Raw genomic sequence first — 20,671 nt, forward strand, 5'->3', positions numbered from 1 at the left:
GGCCGCCCCGCCTCTTAGTCGGCGGCAGCTGCTGCTGCGGGGCCGGCGCCGCCGTGGGCCGCCGCCATGCCGGGCTCGCTGAAGGAGGAGACGGCGCTGCTGCTGGAGGACTACTTCCAGCACCGGGGCGGCGGCTCCGCGCTGCCCCCCAGCCCCGCGGCGGCCGCGCTGCGGCGGGCGGCGGCCGAGCTGGAGCGGCGGGAGCGGCCCTTCTTCCGCCGCTGCGCGCCGCTGGCGCGGGCCGAGCCGCGGGAGGCGGCGGCGCTGCTGCGGCGGGTGGCGGCGCAGCTGGAGGCCGGCGGCGGCCTCAACTGGGGCCGGCTGCTGGCGCTGGTGGTCTTCGCCGGGACGCTGGCGGCCGCGCTGGCCGAGCGGGGCTGCGCCGACGGGCCGCGCTGCCTGGCCGCCGCGCTGGCCGCCTACCTGGCCGAGGAGCGGGGCGAGTGGCTGGAGGCGCACGGCGGATGGGTGAGCGGGCACGGGGCGGGCGGCGGCCGCCCGGGGGAGGGCCGCGGAGGCCGGTTGATTCCCGGCGGGGAGGGTGCGGGGCGCCCGGGGCTGGCTTTGTCGGGGGGCGAGGCCGGCCTGGCTCCGCGCCCGGGGTGAGCGCCCAACGCCGGCGTCCCGGCCGCGGGGGCGAAGCCGCCCGCCCGGCCCGCGGGTGCGGGTGCTGCTGGCGGTGCGGGGCGGTGGCTGCAGCTCTGCCGGCCCTGCAGCTGCCCCGCAGAACCGTGCGCTTCCCCCTTGCCGTCCCAGCGGAAGACTGGACGCCAATACAAATAAAATAAACCCTAAAAATAGAAGTGGGGGGGAAGCAGCGGCTGGCTGCGCTGGCTTTTCCAGAGCCCGAGATGCGGCTGGCTTGGCCGCGGTCGCTGCTCCGTCGCACGGCGCAGGGCAGTGTGGTGGCTGGCTATCGCACACGCTGCCGCTCGGCAAGATCGCCTCGCCCGTTCACACAAATTAAAGTGTAAAGAACAAAGTTCCGGAAGAAATTAAGAGCGTAACTTGTTTACACGGACATCTGCAGAGCAGAGTTCAAACACGGCCATCTGGAGCCGCGTTGCTGCTGCTGCTGATGGCCCCAAAGAATGGGCTGGAGAGCAGCTGCCAGCTTCGCTGCCATAGGTCGGCTCCATGCAGCGTCCCCTTGGCCCCTCCAAGGGAGCGTGTGCCAGCCCCGTGTCAGCCCCGCGTCCACCCAGATGGGACCGGCTGCGGGCTCCTGGCTTTCATGTGGAAATTTCCACATCCTGTATGTCAGATGCTTTCTGGAGCTTGAGTGAGGGGGGAGCAATGCTGGCAGCTCCCGTCAGAAACTCGCCTGAAAAGGCGAAAATAGCGTACTGACACACTGAGCTTCTCGGTAGGAAGTTTGCAATTGCCTTTGGAGCGAAGCATGCAGACGCTTGTAGCTGCTGCCCGCAGCCGCCTCGCGCAGAGGCTCTCGCAGAGCAGGTGGGTGTGCCCAGGGCAGCAGGCCGGAGACTGTCGTGATGAGAACAGAGTCTTCTGCCGCTGACAAAGGCCGTGCTGGGAGTGCGAACCAAGCTCTGCTCAAAGACTCATTGAAAGAAATGCGGTTAATTGTAAGCCAACCAACTCAATGTCCTTTCTCTTGCTTTTCTAGGATGGCTTCTGTCGCTTCTTTGGCAGACACGGCTCCCAGCCGGCCGAACAGAGCAGCACCATAAGCAACGCGATCATGGCTGCAGCGGGCTTTGGAATAGCAGGATTGGCTTTCCTCTTGGTGGTGCGGTAGGCTGATAAACGGATCTTGCCATGGGGAAGTACTCTCTGACAATTTACCAGATTTCACTCTATTTTCTATAGAACAGACCCTCTAAGAAGAAGTTTATATTTTTAAACTGGCTCGGAAAACTGTCTCACCAAATCCTTGGCTATAAACTGCTTCACTCGCTACCCAGTAACGGCACAAACACACGTGTACTAAGCCACCATTTGTGCATGTTCAAAACCTGTCGTCTCCAGACATCCTCTGGACTCTCTTTTTGAAGGTGTAACCTAAACTTTAGTGTGGTTCATGTACTGTAACTTCTGAGTGCTCAATGTTATGCTAGGAAAACATTAGGGTGGACTTGCTACTAAACAAACCCTCTGTTCGAGGCGTCTTATTTACGTGGAGGCAAGTCTTCGAACCTGCCTCCCATTAATACTGTAAAGTGGGCGAACGTTGACTGTGATTTAACATGGTTTATGGCTTCAAATGTGGCGCACAGCACTTGTTACCGAAAGGCAACTCATTGGTTGATTTAGAGCAATTAGTGCCCGTGATGCGAGAGGCATTAGGGCATAATATAAGGCTGATTTCATTACACTACAGGAAGATAAGTATTGATACAGGACAGTAGTGGCTGCAGTACTGGTTCTTGCTGAAAGGAATTTAAATATTAAACCTTAATTGGTATATTGAAGTCCAGTGGAGGCTGGAATTTCTCTGGATTTCCTTGACGAAACGAGAATTTCCATATATCTTAATATATTTTTGAAGTATTTATCATTGTATAATACTTGTAGCCATGACATCTTTATTTTTGTTTAAAACTTAATGCTGGTTCTTGTCACTCTAGTGCGTATCAAGCATTGTCTTGTTTAATATTTCACTCTGTTTTCAACATGCTGTGTATTTCTTTCAGTGGTTGTACAAATTGCCTTATGTTCCTGGTAGCTTTTAATAATGTTCCTGGGTTACTCATAGCGTGTACAATTTTACTATGGTGACTTCAAAGGTGAATAAATGTTACGTATTTTTATTTTAAACAACTTTCTGCTCATTTGGCTGGGTGGGTGGTGGTACTCGGACAGCGAGTGTTGCGGGGGTTACCTGGACGCCTCGGTTTGCCCCCACCTTCCTGGCGCTTCGACCTGCGGCGAGGAGCTGCACGGCACCAGAACCGTGTGATGCCGGCCTTCGTGGCGGAGGAGTCCTGCTGTCAGAACCAGGGCTGAGGGGAAAATCCAGTCCAAAAGGCCCATCTTCACCACTGCGACTGGAAATAACCTGGTGGTTTTGTAGGCCAAGACTTTCCAAAGTTGAGTAGCCCAGCTGGGTACAGACAGGCTCCTCTGAGGAGCTGCTCCTGCTTGTAGAGAGTGATGGAGCTCGTGTTTCTTCTCTGCCAGGACTTGCTGCTGCCTCTCTCTTTCACATGTGCATGCTTTTTTACTGAAACGGGAGTTTCTGATACGAGCTGTGATAACAGCTGAGCAATAGGTGATGGAGTTCAGCCTGCTCGGATTAGTAATACTGAGCAGCTGTAGTTTCTGAGGGTGTTGGGCTTAACGCTTTTAAAAAGCGGTCTCATGCAAGCCGGGTGTTTCCGCAGCACGGGTGGCTCTGGTGCCCGTTAGAGGGTGCGAGCCCGTCGTCTCTGCCCTGGGAGAGGGTATGGCCCTTCGTGGGGAGAGCGCCCGGTGGGTGGCACGCTCCTGCGGGCAGAGGCCAGCCTGGCAGCTGGGCTGGCATCGCCAGGGCTGGCAGCCACCGCCCTGCTGCTCCTTCTGCTGGGCCCCGGGGAGGCAGGCGGTGGGGTCTGCAGAGCTGCGTTGTGCCCCCTGGCCGCAGATGTGGGGAGAATGACAAAAAAGGGACGTTCAGGGACGGTAAGTCCCCTGGAGGTGGGAAGGAGCTGCCGGTCCTCCCCCTCGCGCTGCACGCTCTGAACAAACGTCTGCTTGTTCTCTGACTTCCAGTTCTCTAAACTCCGGCTTGGCTCCTCTCGGCAAAAGGATTAAGGGCCCGTGGTGCCGGACCATCGTGCTCAGTTCCTCTCTCGAGTTCCCACAGGGATGGCAGCTGGGTGCTCCCGGGCGTCCGTCTCTGGTCCCTCTGGGCGGCCAGGAGGCTGTGGCACCCGAAACTTCGGCTGTGGTGGGAGTGAGCCGGCTGGTGCTGGGAAGTGAAGGTAGTTTCCAAAATGTGGGGTGCTTAGGGGGATGTGCGCTGAAAAGCATGGCAATGGAGAGGGCAAGGAATGCTCTAAAGAGAGGTCAATTGCTGCATGGAAACGTCCTGCTGTGGATCTCAATGTCCCTCCAATGCCAAGCAGAGCAAAGATAAAACAGCAGTATCTTGATTTCCAGTGTAACCTGATCTGGCAGGCCCCACAAAAACAATAGCAGAGAGGATATTATGCTGGTTTTTACAGTGTGCTCTGAAAAAGAGAAGAAAAGGGTCTGGAAATGTCCTTGAATGAAGTCACATCAGCCTTTGGGGTAAACCTGACCCTTTACAAGGTGCAGCCTGGAACCCGTCCGCCACTCCTACTTGGCCAGAGAGAAGCTGGGGTGGGTTTCCTCAGAGCTGGAAGAACTGGGGGTCATTTGGGAAAGCTGTAAGGCTGAGCTGGGAGACGGCAGTGCAGCTCAGCAGCATCGCAGCAGTGCTGCCGGTAGCGTCCCAATGCCTGGAGCCAGGCTGCGTCAGCCTCTGCTGGGACCGGTGCCTGGGGGGGCTCCACTCGCCGCCCTGAGAGCCGTGGGCACAGCCCAGGCTGCCGGAGCCTGGTACAGGGTTAGCCTGCCCGTCCCACCCGCGGCCGTGCTCCCCGAGCCGCCTCTGCGGCCATGGGGGCCGTGCTGACCTCGGATTGAAGACCAGGGCTTAAATCACCGAAGCCCCATTGATTTTGAGGCAGTTTAGACTAACTCACATTTGCATGACTCTTCTGATTTTTTTTTTTTTTTTTAAACTTTTTTTCAGTTTCAGCCTGACAGTTTCTCTCAATGGAGTCCTGTATTTCAGCTGAAAACTGCTGCTCATCCTCTTTTCTACCTCGGAAAAGGGAAGCAAGATGCCGCCGTTTCCTTCTTTAAATGAAGAAGGAGAGTAGGCGGTGTTGAAGCACAAGGCTGCGTCTAATCCTCATGACAGCTTTCAGGTCTTCGGCATTGGTGTGACTTCCCGGGCAGGCGGCGGATGCGACAGGCCTCGTCCTATCTAACGATTAGCACGCAGTAATTGCTGTAGGTTCTGCTGGGCCCCGGTGTGCCTGCGCCCGCAGGAGCCATCCGTCGTGGGCCGCTGTGGCAGGGTCTCGGGTTCGAGGGGAGAGGAGGGAAGCAAAGGTGCTGGCGGAGATGTGGCCGTCGCTGGGCTGCTCGTACCGGTTCGGAGCCTGTCTGTCCTGTCCCGCTCTGCTGGGTGCGGGGACCTGTGCAGGGCCGAGTGGCGGAGAAGGCGGTGTTCCCAGCTTGCAGTGGTGCTCACAGTGGTCTTACTGAAGCTGTTGGTGTTATCTGCTGGCGCTGCACCTGCTCCCTGTGCAGCTCCCGTCCCAAGGGGCATCCGTTGTCACCGCAGGCAAAGGCTGCAGTGCCGTTGCAGGAGCCCAGCTGCCTTCTCGTTAAAGGAAAAAGCAGCCTATTCATCGGGCTGCTTAAAAGCGCGGAACTAGCCAGCGGGTTTCTTTTTGACTTGGAAAAAATGAGGCGCTGTTAAAGCTTGAAAAATGTGAGTTGCAGAGTGGTGTTATATGGCAGTTTGTGAGCTGCTTTGCTGTGGTATGCAAAAAATCTGGTCTGGCACGACTCTCTGAGGGAATCGGTGCTGGTGCTGCGTCCTGTTCTGCCTGCGCATGCTGCCTCCGTGACGGGGGGCAGCAAGGGTCTGGCCTGCAGGGTGGTACCCGAGCCCGGGTAGGACGGGAGAGCCCTGTTACAAGTGATTTACTTACTGGGCAGCTAACCCCCCTGCCCCGAGAATCATTGGAAGGAAAAAAGATCAAGTGTGTGGCATTTATGTACATAATTTCACTTCTTGTGTTCATTCAGTATGGATAAAGAAAACAAACTTCTGGGTTTCACTTCTGTTTCTCTGGCAGCTTTCTGTACCAGACTTGAGCTGCGTCGTCCTTGCAGTGTCGGGATGCAATATGGGGAGGGCGGGCGCAGCTGGGAAATGGCTTGCTCTCAGGTTGAGAAAGGAATGGTGTAATTCCTTCATAAATACTGCTGTTACTGGGAGCACTTAAAAATGTCACCTTCAAACTTTTAAAAATTATCCTGTTGCAACCTGAAGTTCTTAAATGAGAACAGAGTTAGAAACAAAAAAGTAAAATCCTGATTTACTTGGAAGTCAAGTGGAGGAAGTCTGAAAATCGACTCTGTGCTGAACTAACAAGATCGTTCCGTTGGATTTTTTTCTCTGCCTGGGCTTGGTCTATTTGTTTTATTCAAATGAGACGAGGAAGAGAGGACCTGGCTTTCCTCGTCAAATAGGTCCCGTTCAAACAGGCTGTTTGTTTCTGCCCAACCTGGGAGAAGTTTCTAGCGCTACAGCCTGTAAGCGATACCCCCCAGCTGGCAATCTCATGGTTTCTGGATGTTCACCCATCTTGTGGCAGAGCTGGTATGCATTACACATTTCTGCTAGTTAAGAATTCAACCTGTTAAAATGGCTGGTTCGTTCAGTGCGGGACCACGCCAGGTACCGGGGCGACTGAGATCCACGATGGCGCGTCATCAGAGACACCGCAGGATTAGGACAGCCTGTCTGCAGCAGGCCGCTGTAGGCACTGCGGAATGTTTGTGCTCTCCGGGTTTAATGATTCTGACCTGTGACAACAGTTCACTCGAGGGAGTTCCTGGGTTTGACCCAGCCTGCTCTTCTGTTTGTCTCTGAACAGCTCAGCACATGGTGAGTAACAGCAGGAACCCCACACCCTGCTTACAGCTTTCGGGTGCTGCCTCTTGCTTTCTCTCTCTTTCTCTCTCTTTTTTTTTTCTTCTTTTTTTTTTTTTCATAAAATGTGGCTTGTACCCAGCAGGGTGTGTGGGGAGTGATGGCCGCGCTCAGTCTGACCGCAGGGAAGTTGTTCGTGCTGCGTTGCACTCAGGGAGGACCAGACATGGTATCCGGAGCTCTGCGATGGGCAGCCTGCTCGGCAGCTGGACACCGAAGCCGGGAGCTCTTGCTGGTGCTTTTAATTTGCAATGCAGAATAGTAAAAGTGAAAAAGTGCTTGGCTTCATCAAAGTGCTACAGAGAAAGCAGTGTCTGTAGTGTGCTAATAGGCTGGTTGGCTTCTTCGTTGCAGCTGTTAGCATCTTTAGAATTATCCCAGACTGTTGTAATTAATTTCTAAGCATTAATTGTGAAGCTTTTTGATGAGCCCATTGGAAACTCCTGAAACAGAGTCAGAGCCATGTGGCTCTGGTGAGCCCGACTCCTGGCACGTTGGCTGGGCCCTCCCGCTCCTCCGGCCAGACATGGCTGCTTTGTGCCCGGGTCGGCCAGGGGCTTTCGCAGCTATCCTGAGGCAGAGGACACGGTCCCGGGGGTCCCAGCAGCCTGCCTGCGGGCAGCGTGGCCGTGCGGGGATGCACCCAGTGCCGCCCTGCCCCTGGCAGCACGGCCACGCTGCCCCTTGGTGCCAAGCGCGAGGCCGGGAAGGAGTGGTCACACTGGTGCTGTACCGCGTGGGTGCTGGTTAAATGACTTTCTAATGATTATAATGCACGAGCAAGAACGAATTCCACCAGCTGGGTGTGAAATAACCTTGTAAAACGGTAGTGACGAGACCAGTGGCAGCTGAGACCTGGTGGTGCTTGACACCCAGGGCAAATGCTCGTTTCCCGATGTCCAGCACGTACGCAGTGGGTGCTTTGATGCAGACAAGTGCTTTAAATGTGGAACCTAAGTATGCTGGGAACCTGCAGGTGATGTGCTTCCCGGAGCACATGATGCCCTGGCCGGACGGTGGCATTTTCAAGCAGGACGCGGGAGGTTGTCCAGGAGATGCCGGCTCTGCCAAGGCTGGCTGGGTTCCTGCTGGGCTGTGCCAGACCCCGTCCCCTCACCCAGCCCTGTACGGGGTGGCTGACTGGGACGGGGCCCTCTGCACTGGGAGCTGGGGCTGTCGCACAGCCGCTGCCGGCTGCGGTGGAACCCAGCCCTGCAGGCAGCCGGTCGGGACGTGGTTTCCGTCTCAAAACTCCACAGAAACCCCTGAGCTTTCCGGCGTGCGAGAAGTCTGTAATACATGTGCAGGGTTTGAATTTTTTTTCCACTTTGTTTCTTTTTTCCCGTCTTCTTTCTGCATCCCTGCAGTGGCATGCTGGCAGTCCCAGCGCGAGCACCCCTTCCGTGCAGGGCTGCTGCTCAGCACCAGCGGTGGAAACACGGCATCCTCCAATGTTCCTACAGCCAGTCGTGTGGGCAACTCTCTGCCGTAGCAGAGAGACCCTTCCCCGGGTCTAGAAAAAGAGAAAAAAAATTGTTTTCTCATAAACTCTTGCAAAAAGTGGACAAAACAGCACAAAACTAGCCTGAATCTTTAGACAGGAAAAAAAGAAATCCTCTGGGGTGTTGTGTGTTGTCCTAGGTGATGTCCAGAGCAGAACACCACCCTTCCCATGCTCCTGGTTGATTTTCAACGTGGAAGTCTGCTCCGTGCGAGGAAAAGATTAAACGTGGGAGCGAGTTGGGCAAGAGATGATGTGAGGCAGAAATCCTGGTGCTGTTTGTTGTGCCGTCTGCTCTACACTTGATACCGGGCTGTGGGTGGTTTCCCACAGGGCTCCCACTCCCCTCGCCGCCGGTGGACGCCTGTGAACTCCACGAGCTGGCGCGGCAGAGCCGGGCAGGATCAGCATCTCCTTGCTTCTGGAGGAGCTGCCCCTCGGCAGGGCGAAGCCAGGTGCCGTGGCCTGGCCCGCTCCAGCAGCAATCCCGAAAAGCAGGGAGATGAAGGCCTTTGGCACGAACAGAGGGAGCGCCAGGGATGCCGGGGTCGGCACAGCCTGTGCCATGCCGGGTGGGAGAGCCCGGCCCGGGCAGCCTCTGCGTCCCTGGGATGCTCGGCGTGCCCGTCTGCGCAGCCATGCGCAGCGGTGGGAGATGCTCCCAGGCAAGCGGGGCAGCCCGTGGCCGGTGAGCTGGCAGCGGGGCTGGCTGAGCCCCACGCTCCGTCCTGCCGGTGGCGGGATCTGGGACGCCGGCCGAAGCGTGGCAGGACGGAGGTGTCGCTTGGCCCTGCTTCAGGGATGGCCGGCAAGAGAAATCGTCTCGCCTCTCACCCGCAGAGCCCCTTCGTGCTCTGCCCCTTTGCTCAGCGCCCGCCGCCATGCTGTCCCCCTGCCCGGCTGGGCTGTGCCGGGCTGCATGCCCCTCCGCCCCGTGCCCCTCCGCCCCATGCCCCTCCGCCCCGCACCCCTCCACCCCACACCCCTCCGTCCTGCACGCCTCCGCCTCCCTGGCCCCGCTCACGCTGGGGAATGTGACCTTGCTCTCTAGATTATTTACAGACAAAATATTGCTGCAAGCCTGTGGAAGGGGTTTCTGTTGGGTTTTTTTGGTTTTTTTAGAAGTGACTGAATTCCCCAAGAACCGAGCTATTTCCAGGGGCGCGTGGGGCCTGGCGGGAACGCTGTGCTGCGTTTGGGAACAGGCTGCCTGACGCCGCGTCTGCTCACTAGCACAGCAGCAGGAGGCTGTGCTTCACCGGCCGGAGGAAACGACCCGACTCTGGGTTTCCTACAGAAACCCGGCCCCTGCTTGGGGAAGGCTGCCCGGACGGGACACCGGCGCTCGCGGGGCCGTGGCACGCACGTAATTGGGACTGGAGCTGGGACCTGTGCGCAGTGCCGGCTGTGGGGAGGAGCAGAAGCAGGGGCAGCTTTCCGTGGGTCCCCGTCCTGCACCCCTGGAGCTGGGCTCTCCGCTTCCCCTCGCCTGGGAGCTGCCAGCTCTCCTTGCAACACAGGCTGGGTTTGCCGAGGACCTCAGACAGAGCTGTCACATCCGATCGGAAGCGGTGGTGGGCTGATTTCTCCATTTTTGTTTTTACTGGCAGGACCAACAGCTGCCCTTCTCCCCGCTGCTGACAATTCTTCTGCCTAGCTCAACTTCTGGAAGCCTGGCGGTGGTGGTTTCCCACTGTGCAGAGACCTTGTGCCTTTGACCTTGCACCGCGGCAGTGGCCGTAAAGCTGTTCACTGAGCACAGTAACGTGAGTCGTTAGGTTTGAGCAGCATGGGCTGTTCCGGACGGGGCTGGCGCGGGGTCCCTGGTCGGTGCTGGTTTCCTTACAGGGTCAGGATGAGCCTTTGGGTGCCTACAGGGCAGAAGAACATACCTGCTGAGGGCAGGGTAGAGCTAAAGGGCATCACGAGGCCATCTCTGTAGGATCTGCTCCTCATCAACGTGCCTGCTGACCTCATCGCGGAAGCCGCCCCGTACTGCCTCGGGTAGCTGGGAATCGTTCTGAAGGAGCCGTCGGTACCGGGGCTCTGACTTTGCGCTGCTGGCACTGAGATGGGAGCAGCGCTGGAGCAGAGGGGAGCGGTGAGAGCTGCTGGGAATGCCCGCTGCTCTGCCAGCATGCGGCGTGGCGCGGCGTTTGGTGAGACCTGCAGGAAACCCTCTGCCGTTCCTCCCACCTAAGCTGCCCGGGCTCCCCACAGAGGATAGCGGGCATGCTTGGGGCTGCCAGAACTTCCCCGCTCCCCAGGCAGCAGGCAGGCTCCTGCCTCGTTCCACGGCCATCAGCAGAGGCCGTTACCAAATTTGATGGCTACCTGCAAATCGAGGGGCAAACCGCCGCAGGCTTGCGGGGGCAGGAGGGCTGCGAGTGCCAGGCGCGCCCAGACACTGGCTGGGAGGTGAGGGCAGCAGGGGCAGGGCTGCTGTGCCGGGCGCTCTGTGCCAGGGTTTGCACGGTGCCTGCTGGAAGCTGAAGCACCCTTGGGAAGGCAGTAAAGGAAAGCTTAGCTCACGTCACTGCTGCAGCGCCTGGCTCTCGCCTTCCAGTTCCCCACCTTAGCTGGGGGTAGTGAAAACACCTTCCCATTCTGAACAGGCATCTTTTTACCAGTGGGATGTCCCAGTTACCATTTTTTTCCACCTGGGGGAAGCTGAGGAGAGCAGCAGGTCTCTGCTCACACTGCTGGTAGGAACAGGACCCAGCGCTCCTGGCTCTCGATCAGCTCTGCACACACCTATGTACGTATAATGCTGCTCGTCACTAATGAGGTCTCTGGAAGCAGTGTGACTCAGCTGGCCTGAAGAACCAAGTGTGACCAGCCCCACGCTGTGCAGGGGTGCAGAGCAGCCCCAGTGGGTGCCTGGGAAAGGGCTCCTGAGGGGCTGCCAGCGAGCAGCTCTCCATGGCATTGCGCCAGCACTGTCCTGGTTCCCTCAGGGTAAGCCTGGGGCTTTGATGGGAGCTTGGGCCCCCTTAGAATACGGCCTTCACATATAAGCATCATCTCTGCCCGGGTGTCACAAAGGGTTAACGATCCTGGCAGTGGATGGATGGGTGGTAAGGCGATGGATTGCCTCCTGCAAGGTACAGAAGTCTCACCCTCCTGCAGAAACACAACACTTGTTCAACCAGGTAAATAACTGCTTTAAAATCCCCTCTCGCAGCAGCTGACCCTACACGTGTTTATCCAAGGGACTGGAGTTGTTCCAGTCTTTCTGGTAAGTGACCTTTCCCGAATTTTTCTTTTCAAGTTGACATTTAAGAAGGGGGGAAAAAGTCACAGCAACAAATGGTGTTTTAACAGCGATAAAGCTGTACCCGTCAACAAAGCCAGGAAAGCCGCGCCGGAGCCCACTCTGGCGGCTCTGCTGTCCCCACTGGAGTCCGTGCGGGTGGCGCTGGCTTGTGTTTCCCGACCTGCTTGGTTTTGCATGGGCCAACATCTGCAGTGCCCCTGGGCTGCTCCTGCCCCCCGGGCTGGGCTGGGCTGGGCTGGGCCGGGCTGGGCTCCCAGGAAAGGCTCCTGGGTGCAATTCAGTCCGAGCCAGCTGCTGGCAGCTGGAGGCACTCACAGTGTTAGTTCATTAGTGCGATTCAAATGAAGAAGAGTCTTAAATCTTCTCTGGAAAGAATCTGGGTTTGGCAGGCAGTTGAGTGCTTGGCTGATTTCGAAAATGGCTTGGACAATTTTGGTAAATGTTTTACTGTGTGTGTGGGGGAAGTAAAATTTACCCCTCGTTTTCATGTTCCTTAGTTCTCAGCTTCAGCACTGGCACAACACCCCTGGCCCCCAGCAGTCATCTCACAGGGAGATGTTGAAGCAGTGAAGTCTCTGTGCTTTGCAGGAGGTTCAGGTCTTCAGCCCAGGAGCCCAGTACCTGAGTTCCTCTTCCAGGCTGGGAAGTGCCGAGGGCATCACAGAAGGCTGCTCAGCACTGAGGGGTTCCCCAAATCCTGCTCTGCCCATGTCCTGGCCGATGCCATAGCTCCGGCGTGCCGGCTGCCAGCCACTCCATCTCTGCTGGGCTCCACAGGATCTCTGGGATGTCCCTGCCTTCTCCATGGGCAAGGCATCCCACCGCCCTACCAGCCTGGCCCTACAGCCCTTACCCAGGCTTTGGCTTAGTTGCAGATGGTGAGCAGGACTGCGAGCAGCAGCCAGTGTGGGGTGTTGGAATCTCCCTGCGATCCCCTCCTCCAGCCCCTCTCCTTGGGTGCCATTAGAAGTGGTTCCTGCGGGGAGCCCCTGGGACAGCCATCCTGGGACTCGGCTCTGCGCCTGCGTGGTCCTGCCTTGAGAAGAGAAATCGAAACACGGGCTTTCCAGTGGTTGTGTTTCCCCTAGCAGGAGGCGTGGGAGAGTCCCGGAAAGCAGCTGGCAGCGGGGAGCCTCTGGGGCTGGGTGCTTCCCTGGCATTTTGGCTGAAAAAAGGCACGAGGCAATGAGGGGACCGGGGCGAAGGGCTGCGCTTCGGCTAACGGGGACACACTGCGGGTTGGAGCGATGCTGGGCGGCCCCGTGCCAGAGCCCAGCCGAGCATGCAGCCTGCGGGCTGGTGGCAAGCTCTCCTTTCAGCAAAGCAGTGGTTTGTGACAAATTTCAATTGAGAAACGCCTAAGCGGCTCTGTCGGGACAAGCCTGGTCGATGCGCCTGGCTTTGCGGCGATGACGTTTCTTGAATTTAATCTGTTTGTGCAAGAGGAAAAAACAATAACAAAAACTCCCAGATAAGTCCAACGGCAAAGACGATTTTAGCAAGCTCATAGCCCAGCCTGGCCTTTGCGGTTCACCGTGTGCCCGCGCAGCCCCAGCTCTGCTGCTGGGGAGCCGGGCACAGCCGGCAGAGCGGGCAGGGCTGCCAGGAGCCCGGCAGTGCCCAGGTCCCCCCATTAGGAATATCCATCTGGAACAGCTCTCCCTGCTCCCCTGCCACCCCTGGGAGGCCTCTAGTGCTGAGCACCAACACAAGACAGCCAGCTCCTGTGCCGGGCTGTCACTGGAGCGATGCTCTGTGGCTGCTTGGGAGCGATGGCAACTTTGGGACCTCACCCACTAAGTTATCTTTAAACTTCTTTGGCAAGAATGCCTCATTTTGCTCTTGCTCGCAGCAAGCCTGGGTGTTGGCTTGCTGCAGGGTTGGTATGTGAGCCCTGGAGCGGGACTGCCTGTATCCGGAGCCTTCCTTCCTCTGCGATAACGTCAGCGCTGGAGAGCAGGCGGCTATTTCAGTCCCAGGAATGCCAGCGGATGATTTCACTTTTGTTTTATACCCGATAACCTTTCCCATCACAATGAGAGACGACGTCCACACTCCCTGCGCTTCCGTGTGCGAGGGGAAAGCCATTCAAGCACCTCTGCAAGGGAAAAGAAAAAGCAAGTTTAAAAATAGCTGCCCAATTGTCCGTGGAGCCTGAGCAAAGGAAGGGCAAAAGCCTCTCGGTGCCGGACTGTGCACCGTGCACCGGGATCGGCTTTGCGAGCCGGGGCATGAGGACGGCAGCCGTGGGAATATTTGCGGTGCTGGCTTTTCCCATCGGCCTCACAGGGACGGGAAGGTCTGGGAGAGGCTTTCTTCTCCATGCAGAGCCCTTCCAATGTGGGGTTCCAGGAGAGCTACAACAACCCCCCTTGGCTCCCCACCTGCCCCTCTCTGCCCCTCCTGCCCTTCACCGCGTCCTTTCCCTGCATGGTTTTGTGGCTGGGAGCTCGGTGGGGAGCGAGGCAAGACAAACCCCCCCGGGGCCCCAGGCGAGAGCAGGCTGATCAAACCCAAACTGCTAAAGCTCAGCTCCAGTTTTTATTTCCTGTGGAGAAGGAGCCGGCTAAAGTAACTTGGTTTTTTTTTTAAGGTTTCAGCCTGCGACTTCCCACGAACTGCTGACCCATCATGTGACGGGAGCCACGGCGGGGCCGCTGCAGCGACACGCGGTATCACCGGCTTATCGAGCCGAGCCGGGACCACAGGCAAGCCCTGACGCTCGGGTGGGGAAAGGCATCCCGGTGCCGGCATGTGCCAGGGCACGGGCAGCACGCAGGCACCGGCCCTCTGGGAACACCGAACCCCGAGGTGCCGTGAGAGGGAAGGCAGCCGGCTTCTGCACGGCTCCCGATGGAGAGATGCTTCCTCGCTCCCCGGGGCGGCTGGCCCCTCTTGCCTACGCCCACCCCGGCCTTCAGAGGACATTATAGGGCATTCTGTGGGCTGTTGGCCAGCGGGCTGGCTACCTGGGCTCCTGCGCCGCGCAAGGTTTTTGCTCAGTCCCACAAGCACACGGCGCGCAGGCTGGCTCCAGACCTGCCCTTGCCCTTCCTGAGCTGGAGCCTGTTTACAAAACAGCAGCTGAGGGCTGCTATTTACCCTTGCGTACAGATTACATCCAGAGTTGCTAAACAGGCAAAGCCAAAATGAAAGTCATCTGAGTTTTCTTTAATTAGAATAAGATCCTGATGAATCATGAGGTTCTTTACCTCAAGGATGCAGCAAGAATTGACTTTGGCAGCAGATATCAAGGTACAGCAGTCAGCGGAGCTCACTCACTGCGTTTGACATCTGCTGGAAAGACTTGTTTTCCCCTCCCAAGTCACATGCTAACTTGTGATCTGATCATGAGATGCAAAGGATAACCTTCCAATATTTATTTTTCTTGTCTGGAATTTTAAAAGGCACAGGAAAAGTGTAAAAAACAGTGTAAGGGAAAAAAAATCCCGCCCACCCTCCCGTCTTTTGGTTAGCATTGCTCCAGGCGCTGAGCTTGCTGCTGGCACGGGGCAGGAGACCGTCCCCAGCATGATGGGCCGCACACGTGCCCGCTGCAGCCGTGATGGGGAGTGTCGGTGCGGAGAGAGCAATGGCTGCCGGTGTGTTGGGCCACGCAGGCATCCCCGCTCCAGCACGAGCGCACCCGTGTGCAGGCAGAGGTGGGCAGGGGCTGCCTGTCCCACCGACACCGTCACAGGGCGGGACGGGGGGAGCTTGTCCTCCCTCGGTGGCTGCCCAGCGTGAGCCCTGTGCCATCCTTCAGCATCAAACGTGTATGTTTGATTATAAATGCTGAAGTAACATTTTTCTATAACAATATCCCGATGTAATCAGCTAAGCAGGTGGAGTTACCTGATACGCTCTCTAGTCCAAAGGTTTATAGTAAGCCCAGCTGCACGATTACACCTGAATCACCCCTGCATAAAATCCCCCATATAATCTTTGGGGAATTTTGCTAGTGCAGCTTGGGTGTGTTTACTTCTGCGAGATGATGCCTATCAAGCACTAAAAAAACCCCAGAAACCCATGCTGGTGCTGGCACGGGGGCTGTCGGGAAGCGAGCGTTCCGGGCTGCAGAGGGCTTTGGCACGAGAGGCGTTCTCGCAAGGCACAGCAGTGTGGCAGGGTGGTTTGTCTCCCGCGCTGGAGACGGGTGTCCCATTGACTACCAAATTGGAATGAGGAGGTTGCTGCCCATGGTTTGCATCCATGCAGCAAACCTGACTTACATGTAGAGCGGGATCGCCCTGGGAATGGCAGATTGAGATCAGCAGTGTGTGCGTGTGTCTTGTCTGTCCATCTGTTCAGTGCTGGGAGCAACTGCGCAGAGCTGGGAAATGCGGCAGGCCGTGGCCACGCTTTCCAAAACCCCATCGCCACGGGATGCCCCTGCACGCACACCCGCTGGGCACCAGTGTCCATGGGAAGAGCTGAGCCTGGGAGCCCTCTGCAGCCGTGTGCAGGACCCCTGGCCTGCCATCACCCCCCGGTTACTCGGTACTTCACCCCCGGCACCGCAGAGCAGTTGTGCACTGTGCCGGTGTCCTGCAGTGCCGTGCCACCGCGCGCTGGTGGGTCCCTCGAGGGGTCCCTGCATGCCCAGGCTCGGGATGCGGACCGGGGAGCATGGGAAGGCAAGGACCCCGTCTGTGACCGCAGCTCAGTGAGTGAGCAGAGAGGCTGAAGCAGAAAGGTTCTTGTGGTTTCCTTCGAAACTGAAAGGCCCCACAATATTTCAGGAGGCTGCTGGTGTCGATGAGCTGCCGCAGAGCACGCCATCCCGGGGCTGTCGGTGTGTGCGGAGCCGGCCAGCCCGCGGAGGCAGAGCCCCGGGTCCTTGGGAGCGCTCCGGAGCTCCGTGGCCTTGCGGGAGAGAGAGGTGTAAGCCTCACGGCTTCCTGGCTGAAGCCTGCTGGTCTCCCGGCTCTGCCCGTCCAGGGAGCCAGCGGCAGGTTTGCTGCGTGGCCGGACCCGACCCGCGCCCCTGGCCCCAGGGTGGATGGTGGAAGGGGAGATGCTCCGAGCAAGGCCAAACGGGCTGAGCCCTGACACAGGGTGAAAAACTCCGCCGCAGCTCTCCTGGAGACAAGTGACTGTGAGCGGAACACGAAGGGGTGGATGTCACGGTGGGGGGAGGCAGCCCGTGCAAACAGTGATGAAAGTGCCGCCTGCGAGAGCAGCGAGCCCGGCTGCAGGCTGGCCACAGCCATTTCGGTGCCGAGCGAGGGCTGAGTGCGGAGGTGTTACCAGTAAAAATGCGCACTGGTGTCGAGTGGGGAGGAGGGGAGGTGGGATGGCGGGGCACAGCGAAAAGACACCCCGGCTAATGGGGTGGGCATGAAAGGGTGGTGTCTGCTGGGTGCCTTCGGTGTGGTGAATGGCGTTTTGGCTCTGGTAGGAAGGTGGACTTCGATGTTGCCGGGAGGATGGCTGAAGGACGGGTTTGCGGTGAGAAGTGGATGAAATCCAGCCTGGGAGGCCCAGCACCTTCACCAGGAGCATGGCATCGTGAGAGAGGGTGGGGGTAGCTGGGACCTGATACAGTTCCTATACTCAAAGCTGAGGAAGGAGGTGACTTTAAATTAAAGCTAAAGCAAGCCGTAATCAAGGGCTGTCTTTAGTCAGTAGAGTTATTTCTGATATCAGGTTTTGAGAAGTCCCAAAGCTGCATAGATCCAAGTTGCACGTCTCCTGCTGTTACATGAGCTTTGCCTTGCAGCATCCTAACCCACCCTCCCACCTTCCCACTTAGTGCAAAGACCAATTTTTTTTTTATTCTGAAACCCAAACTGCCCTGTTGCCTTCAGCAAATATTTCTGTGGCCTCTGCAGCACCATTAGCCAGAGATCATTACGGGCACTGTGGCAGGCTAACGAGGGGGTTGGTGTGCAGTCCCCAGCTGTCCATGCAGGAGAGCAGCATACCTGCCTCGGGCTCACGGGCATCTGAAGGCGTTGGGGATTTCTGGACCTGGCTGACCCATCTCTGTGCCCCAGGGCATCCCTGAGCACTGCGATTTCCTAGTTTGACAGCCCTTTGCCTGCCCCTAACAAGATTAGAGCAGGCCTGACCCTGAAAGCTGGATGGAGAAGTGATCAATAGTGATGGTAACCGGCTGGCAGTGCTGCCTGGAGGCTCTTGGGGTCTCAGTCCCAAAATAAATAAATCGGTTCAGAAAAAATGTAGGCAGTCTGGCTCTGGTGGCCGGGGCATTGGCTGGAGGGGGGCTTCAGCCTGTGGCCCAAGGGCCACAGAGGGCTGAGTTTACTGTGCCCTGTCCCTGGTGAATGACTTTGGGCCGTCTGGTCTCCCTTGCTGGTGCTGGTGTCTGCAGCAGGTTTTGCTGTGCGAGGCGTTTGCTCAGCAGCAGCAGAACGCTGAGGGCTGGGAGGGAGGGAGGCAGCTGGGGCAGGTGCTGCGGGAGGGGACATGGTCACACGCAGCTCTGCGTGCGGTCGCTCTGTGCGCGAGGGCCGTGGGGAGGAGAGGCGTCTGCTCATCCCCGAGTGCAGTGCAGAGACATGTTCCTGGACAAGAAAGCGGTCCCCGTTTTTAAGGAAATAAACAAATCCCAAAGAACATCCTTTAGGAGCAGCTCCCTCCTGCCTGCTTGTGTCCCTGGAGGACAATGAGGGCTTTGTCACTGCCCAGGGCTCTTGGGAACCAAAACAACTTCAGTATGAGCTCAGCGGCTGTAAATCAGCAGGCTCCACCGGGTGCTAGTGCTGGATAAATTTAGTGCTGATTGCTTTGATCTGAAATGCTTTTATTTCGTACCCTCCACAGAGATAGACGCAAGGTCAGACTGATGGCTGGTACATGGAAAACGTATGTGGCCTTTATTGATTTTGCAGTGATTAATGATTCAAAGGGAGGGCTGATGATTCATGCACACACGAACAGTGCCTGGGAATGAGCCACGCCGACTGAAGCAGCTTGTTAACTCCAGCGTCCAGCCTGCTTCCCGCTGCTCGGGGGTACCAGCGCTGCTCTCACGGATGTCCTCGTGGTGGGCACGTACCTATTTGCATGCAGTGAGCGCTTGCACCCGCGTCTGAATTCTGTTTGCCTTGCTTTCGCTGTCCGCTTTGGAAGGGGATCAAAAATAATTGAACCTAAACCCTTACTGTAGCCTTGTTGACAAAGCCTCTTGAAGCTTTCCTGCTCTGTCCCGGGCAGGCCAAGCAGAGAGTCCTTCGAAAGGGTACAGCACAGCGCCTTGCCCCGGCTCTGGAGGCAGAGCGCCCGCAGAAAGCATCCCCCGGGTTCAGCCCTCTGGTTACCAGTGTGTGATCTCTCAGTAAAGGAGCTTCAAAGCTGTTTGCTGTGATCAGCCTTGCAGGCGATGGTTTTTGAAATGCTTTTCCACCCCCTCGAGCACGTGGGACTCCCCGGAGGCTGCTGAGCCATTGCCATGGGGTGGATGCTCTCCTCCCACAGCCCCCCGCCCCAGCCCACCCCGTGGACAGGGACCGCAGCCGCCGGGTTCACTCTGTGCCACAGATGCTGCTGGAAACTGCATGGGGAAGTCATCCTGGTTTTGGAGGGGGAAATCAGGCCCTGTTTGAAGGCTCTGGGTGGTGGTTATGCAACTTTCCTATCTGATATTTGAGAAAACTTCCCCCTCCTGGCTATTTTAGCCTTGTGACTGTGACTGAAGTCATCATGTTGCCACCAAAGCTCCTTCTGAGGGGTTCACTGCTTTTATACTGGCTGCCTGGCCAAGCCGGCCAGAGACCTGCTACATCTCTCGGGGCCTGAAAACTTGCTGCACTTTGGGTTCCACTTTTTGCCAGATATACTGCTTGTTTTTTTCTCTCTTGCAGTTGTTGATGTCTTTCCCTTGCTAAAGGCAAAGATGTGTTCTCTCTTGGGCAGTGTCATCGAGGAGGCGATGCTCTGCTGTAAGAGCGATTGCTCGGTTACAGCAGTCATGGTCCTGGGGCCATGCACCCATCGCTCCCCCGGGAGTGGTGAGCGTGGAGGCACAGGCAGCGGCATGGGGTTAAATGCAGCTCATTCCCTGGGGATGGGGAGCGAGGCGGGAGGGGGAAACACCACGGTGGGGGTTTCTTCAGCTTCCTTCCACGTGGATGGATTTGGGGGGTGGTTCAGAGTTGGTGGTGATACCCATGTTGAGGGGGGCAGATGTTGTGTACCTCGTCCCCCATTCGCATGGCCAAGCGGGTGGTGGAGGATGGCGTGTGGTGGTGCCATACGCCTATTCCCAGGGGAGCCTGGTTCCTCTCTGCAGTAGTCACTATGTGGCCGGCCCCACACACCCGACGCTGGCTCTGGGTGTAGCTGGTGACAGTCCTGGCAGGGTCTCCATCCCCATTCAGAAGCGGCCAAGGGCTGCTGGCTCCCTCCAAGGGACACTTTGGGGACACGGGGTGCTGGCCCCAGTGCCATCCAGCCGCCCTGGCACAGCAGAAGAGGGCAGGAAGCATCATGGGGAGGCATACCGAGAGACACTCTGTGCTCCCAAATTAGCTACCAGGCCAGGTTGGTTTTCCTGTTTACTCCGTCAGTGGAAAATAGGAACAGAGTAAAAAAACCTCATCTTCTTGGCTATAAAAAGATCTTGTTGTGTGGGCACAGGAATTTTACCATCTTTTCATTTTTCTTCCAGCCTAGCAGAGCCTCGGCGGCGCCAGGTGTGTGGCATGGGCTGTAACAGCAGTACTGCAAATAGAGGGGGATGCCGGGAATAGCAGCTCCTCTGCAGGAGTTGTTTCTCCTCCTGGGCCTGTTCACCAGTCTGCTGGTGAGCAGCTATGTCGGGGCTTTGCGAAGCGCAGGGGTCACTGAGGAGCCAGGCAGGGTTTTTGTCGGTTGTGCCGGGCACGCAAAGCCCCCTCCGGGTAACACCGGCACCGACCCAGCCGGGGTGCGAGCCAGCCGAGGGCTACGCACCGCTCCAAAGGGCAGGACGAAGGGTGAAGAAACCCATCATCCCTACAGCATTTCGTAGGCAGATTGCAATGGAAAGGTCGTCTGGGTGGGTCTGGCCGGCAGGAGCGAGGGGTCGGAGCAGATAAGATACTGCCACGTCGGAAAACTGGCCGGGCTGCGTTTCGGGTTTACAGCATCAGCATGAGTTATTGGGATCCTAAACCCTGCAAGCCCAGGGAGGCTGCTAAAGCTTGTTTGCCTCAGATTGTTTGTCCAAAATGTTGCTGAGAGA

General features: G+C 57.5%; 1 protein-coding gene across 1 annotated transcript; it reads left to right on the forward strand.

Moving 5' to 3' along the window:
* Nucleotides 1-2,784, forward strand: BCL2L10 (BCL2 like 10). Its single transcript, XM_075431656.1, has 2 exons — nucleotides 1-468; nucleotides 1,631-2,784. The coding sequence occupies exons 1-2, from the start codon at nucleotides 67-69 to the stop codon at nucleotides 1,760-1,762; spliced, it is 534 nt and encodes a 177-aa protein (XP_075287771.1). The 5' UTR covers nucleotides 1-66; the 3' UTR covers nucleotides 1,763-2,784.
* The last annotated feature ends 17,887 nt before the right edge of the window (nucleotides 2,785-20,671 follow it).

This window comes from Opisthocomus hoazin, chromosome 10, assembly GCF_030867145.1.
Source record: "Opisthocomus hoazin isolate bOpiHoa1 chromosome 10, bOpiHoa1.hap1, whole genome shotgun sequence".
Taxonomy (NCBI): Eukaryota; Metazoa; Chordata; class Aves; order Opisthocomiformes; family Opisthocomidae; genus Opisthocomus; species Opisthocomus hoazin.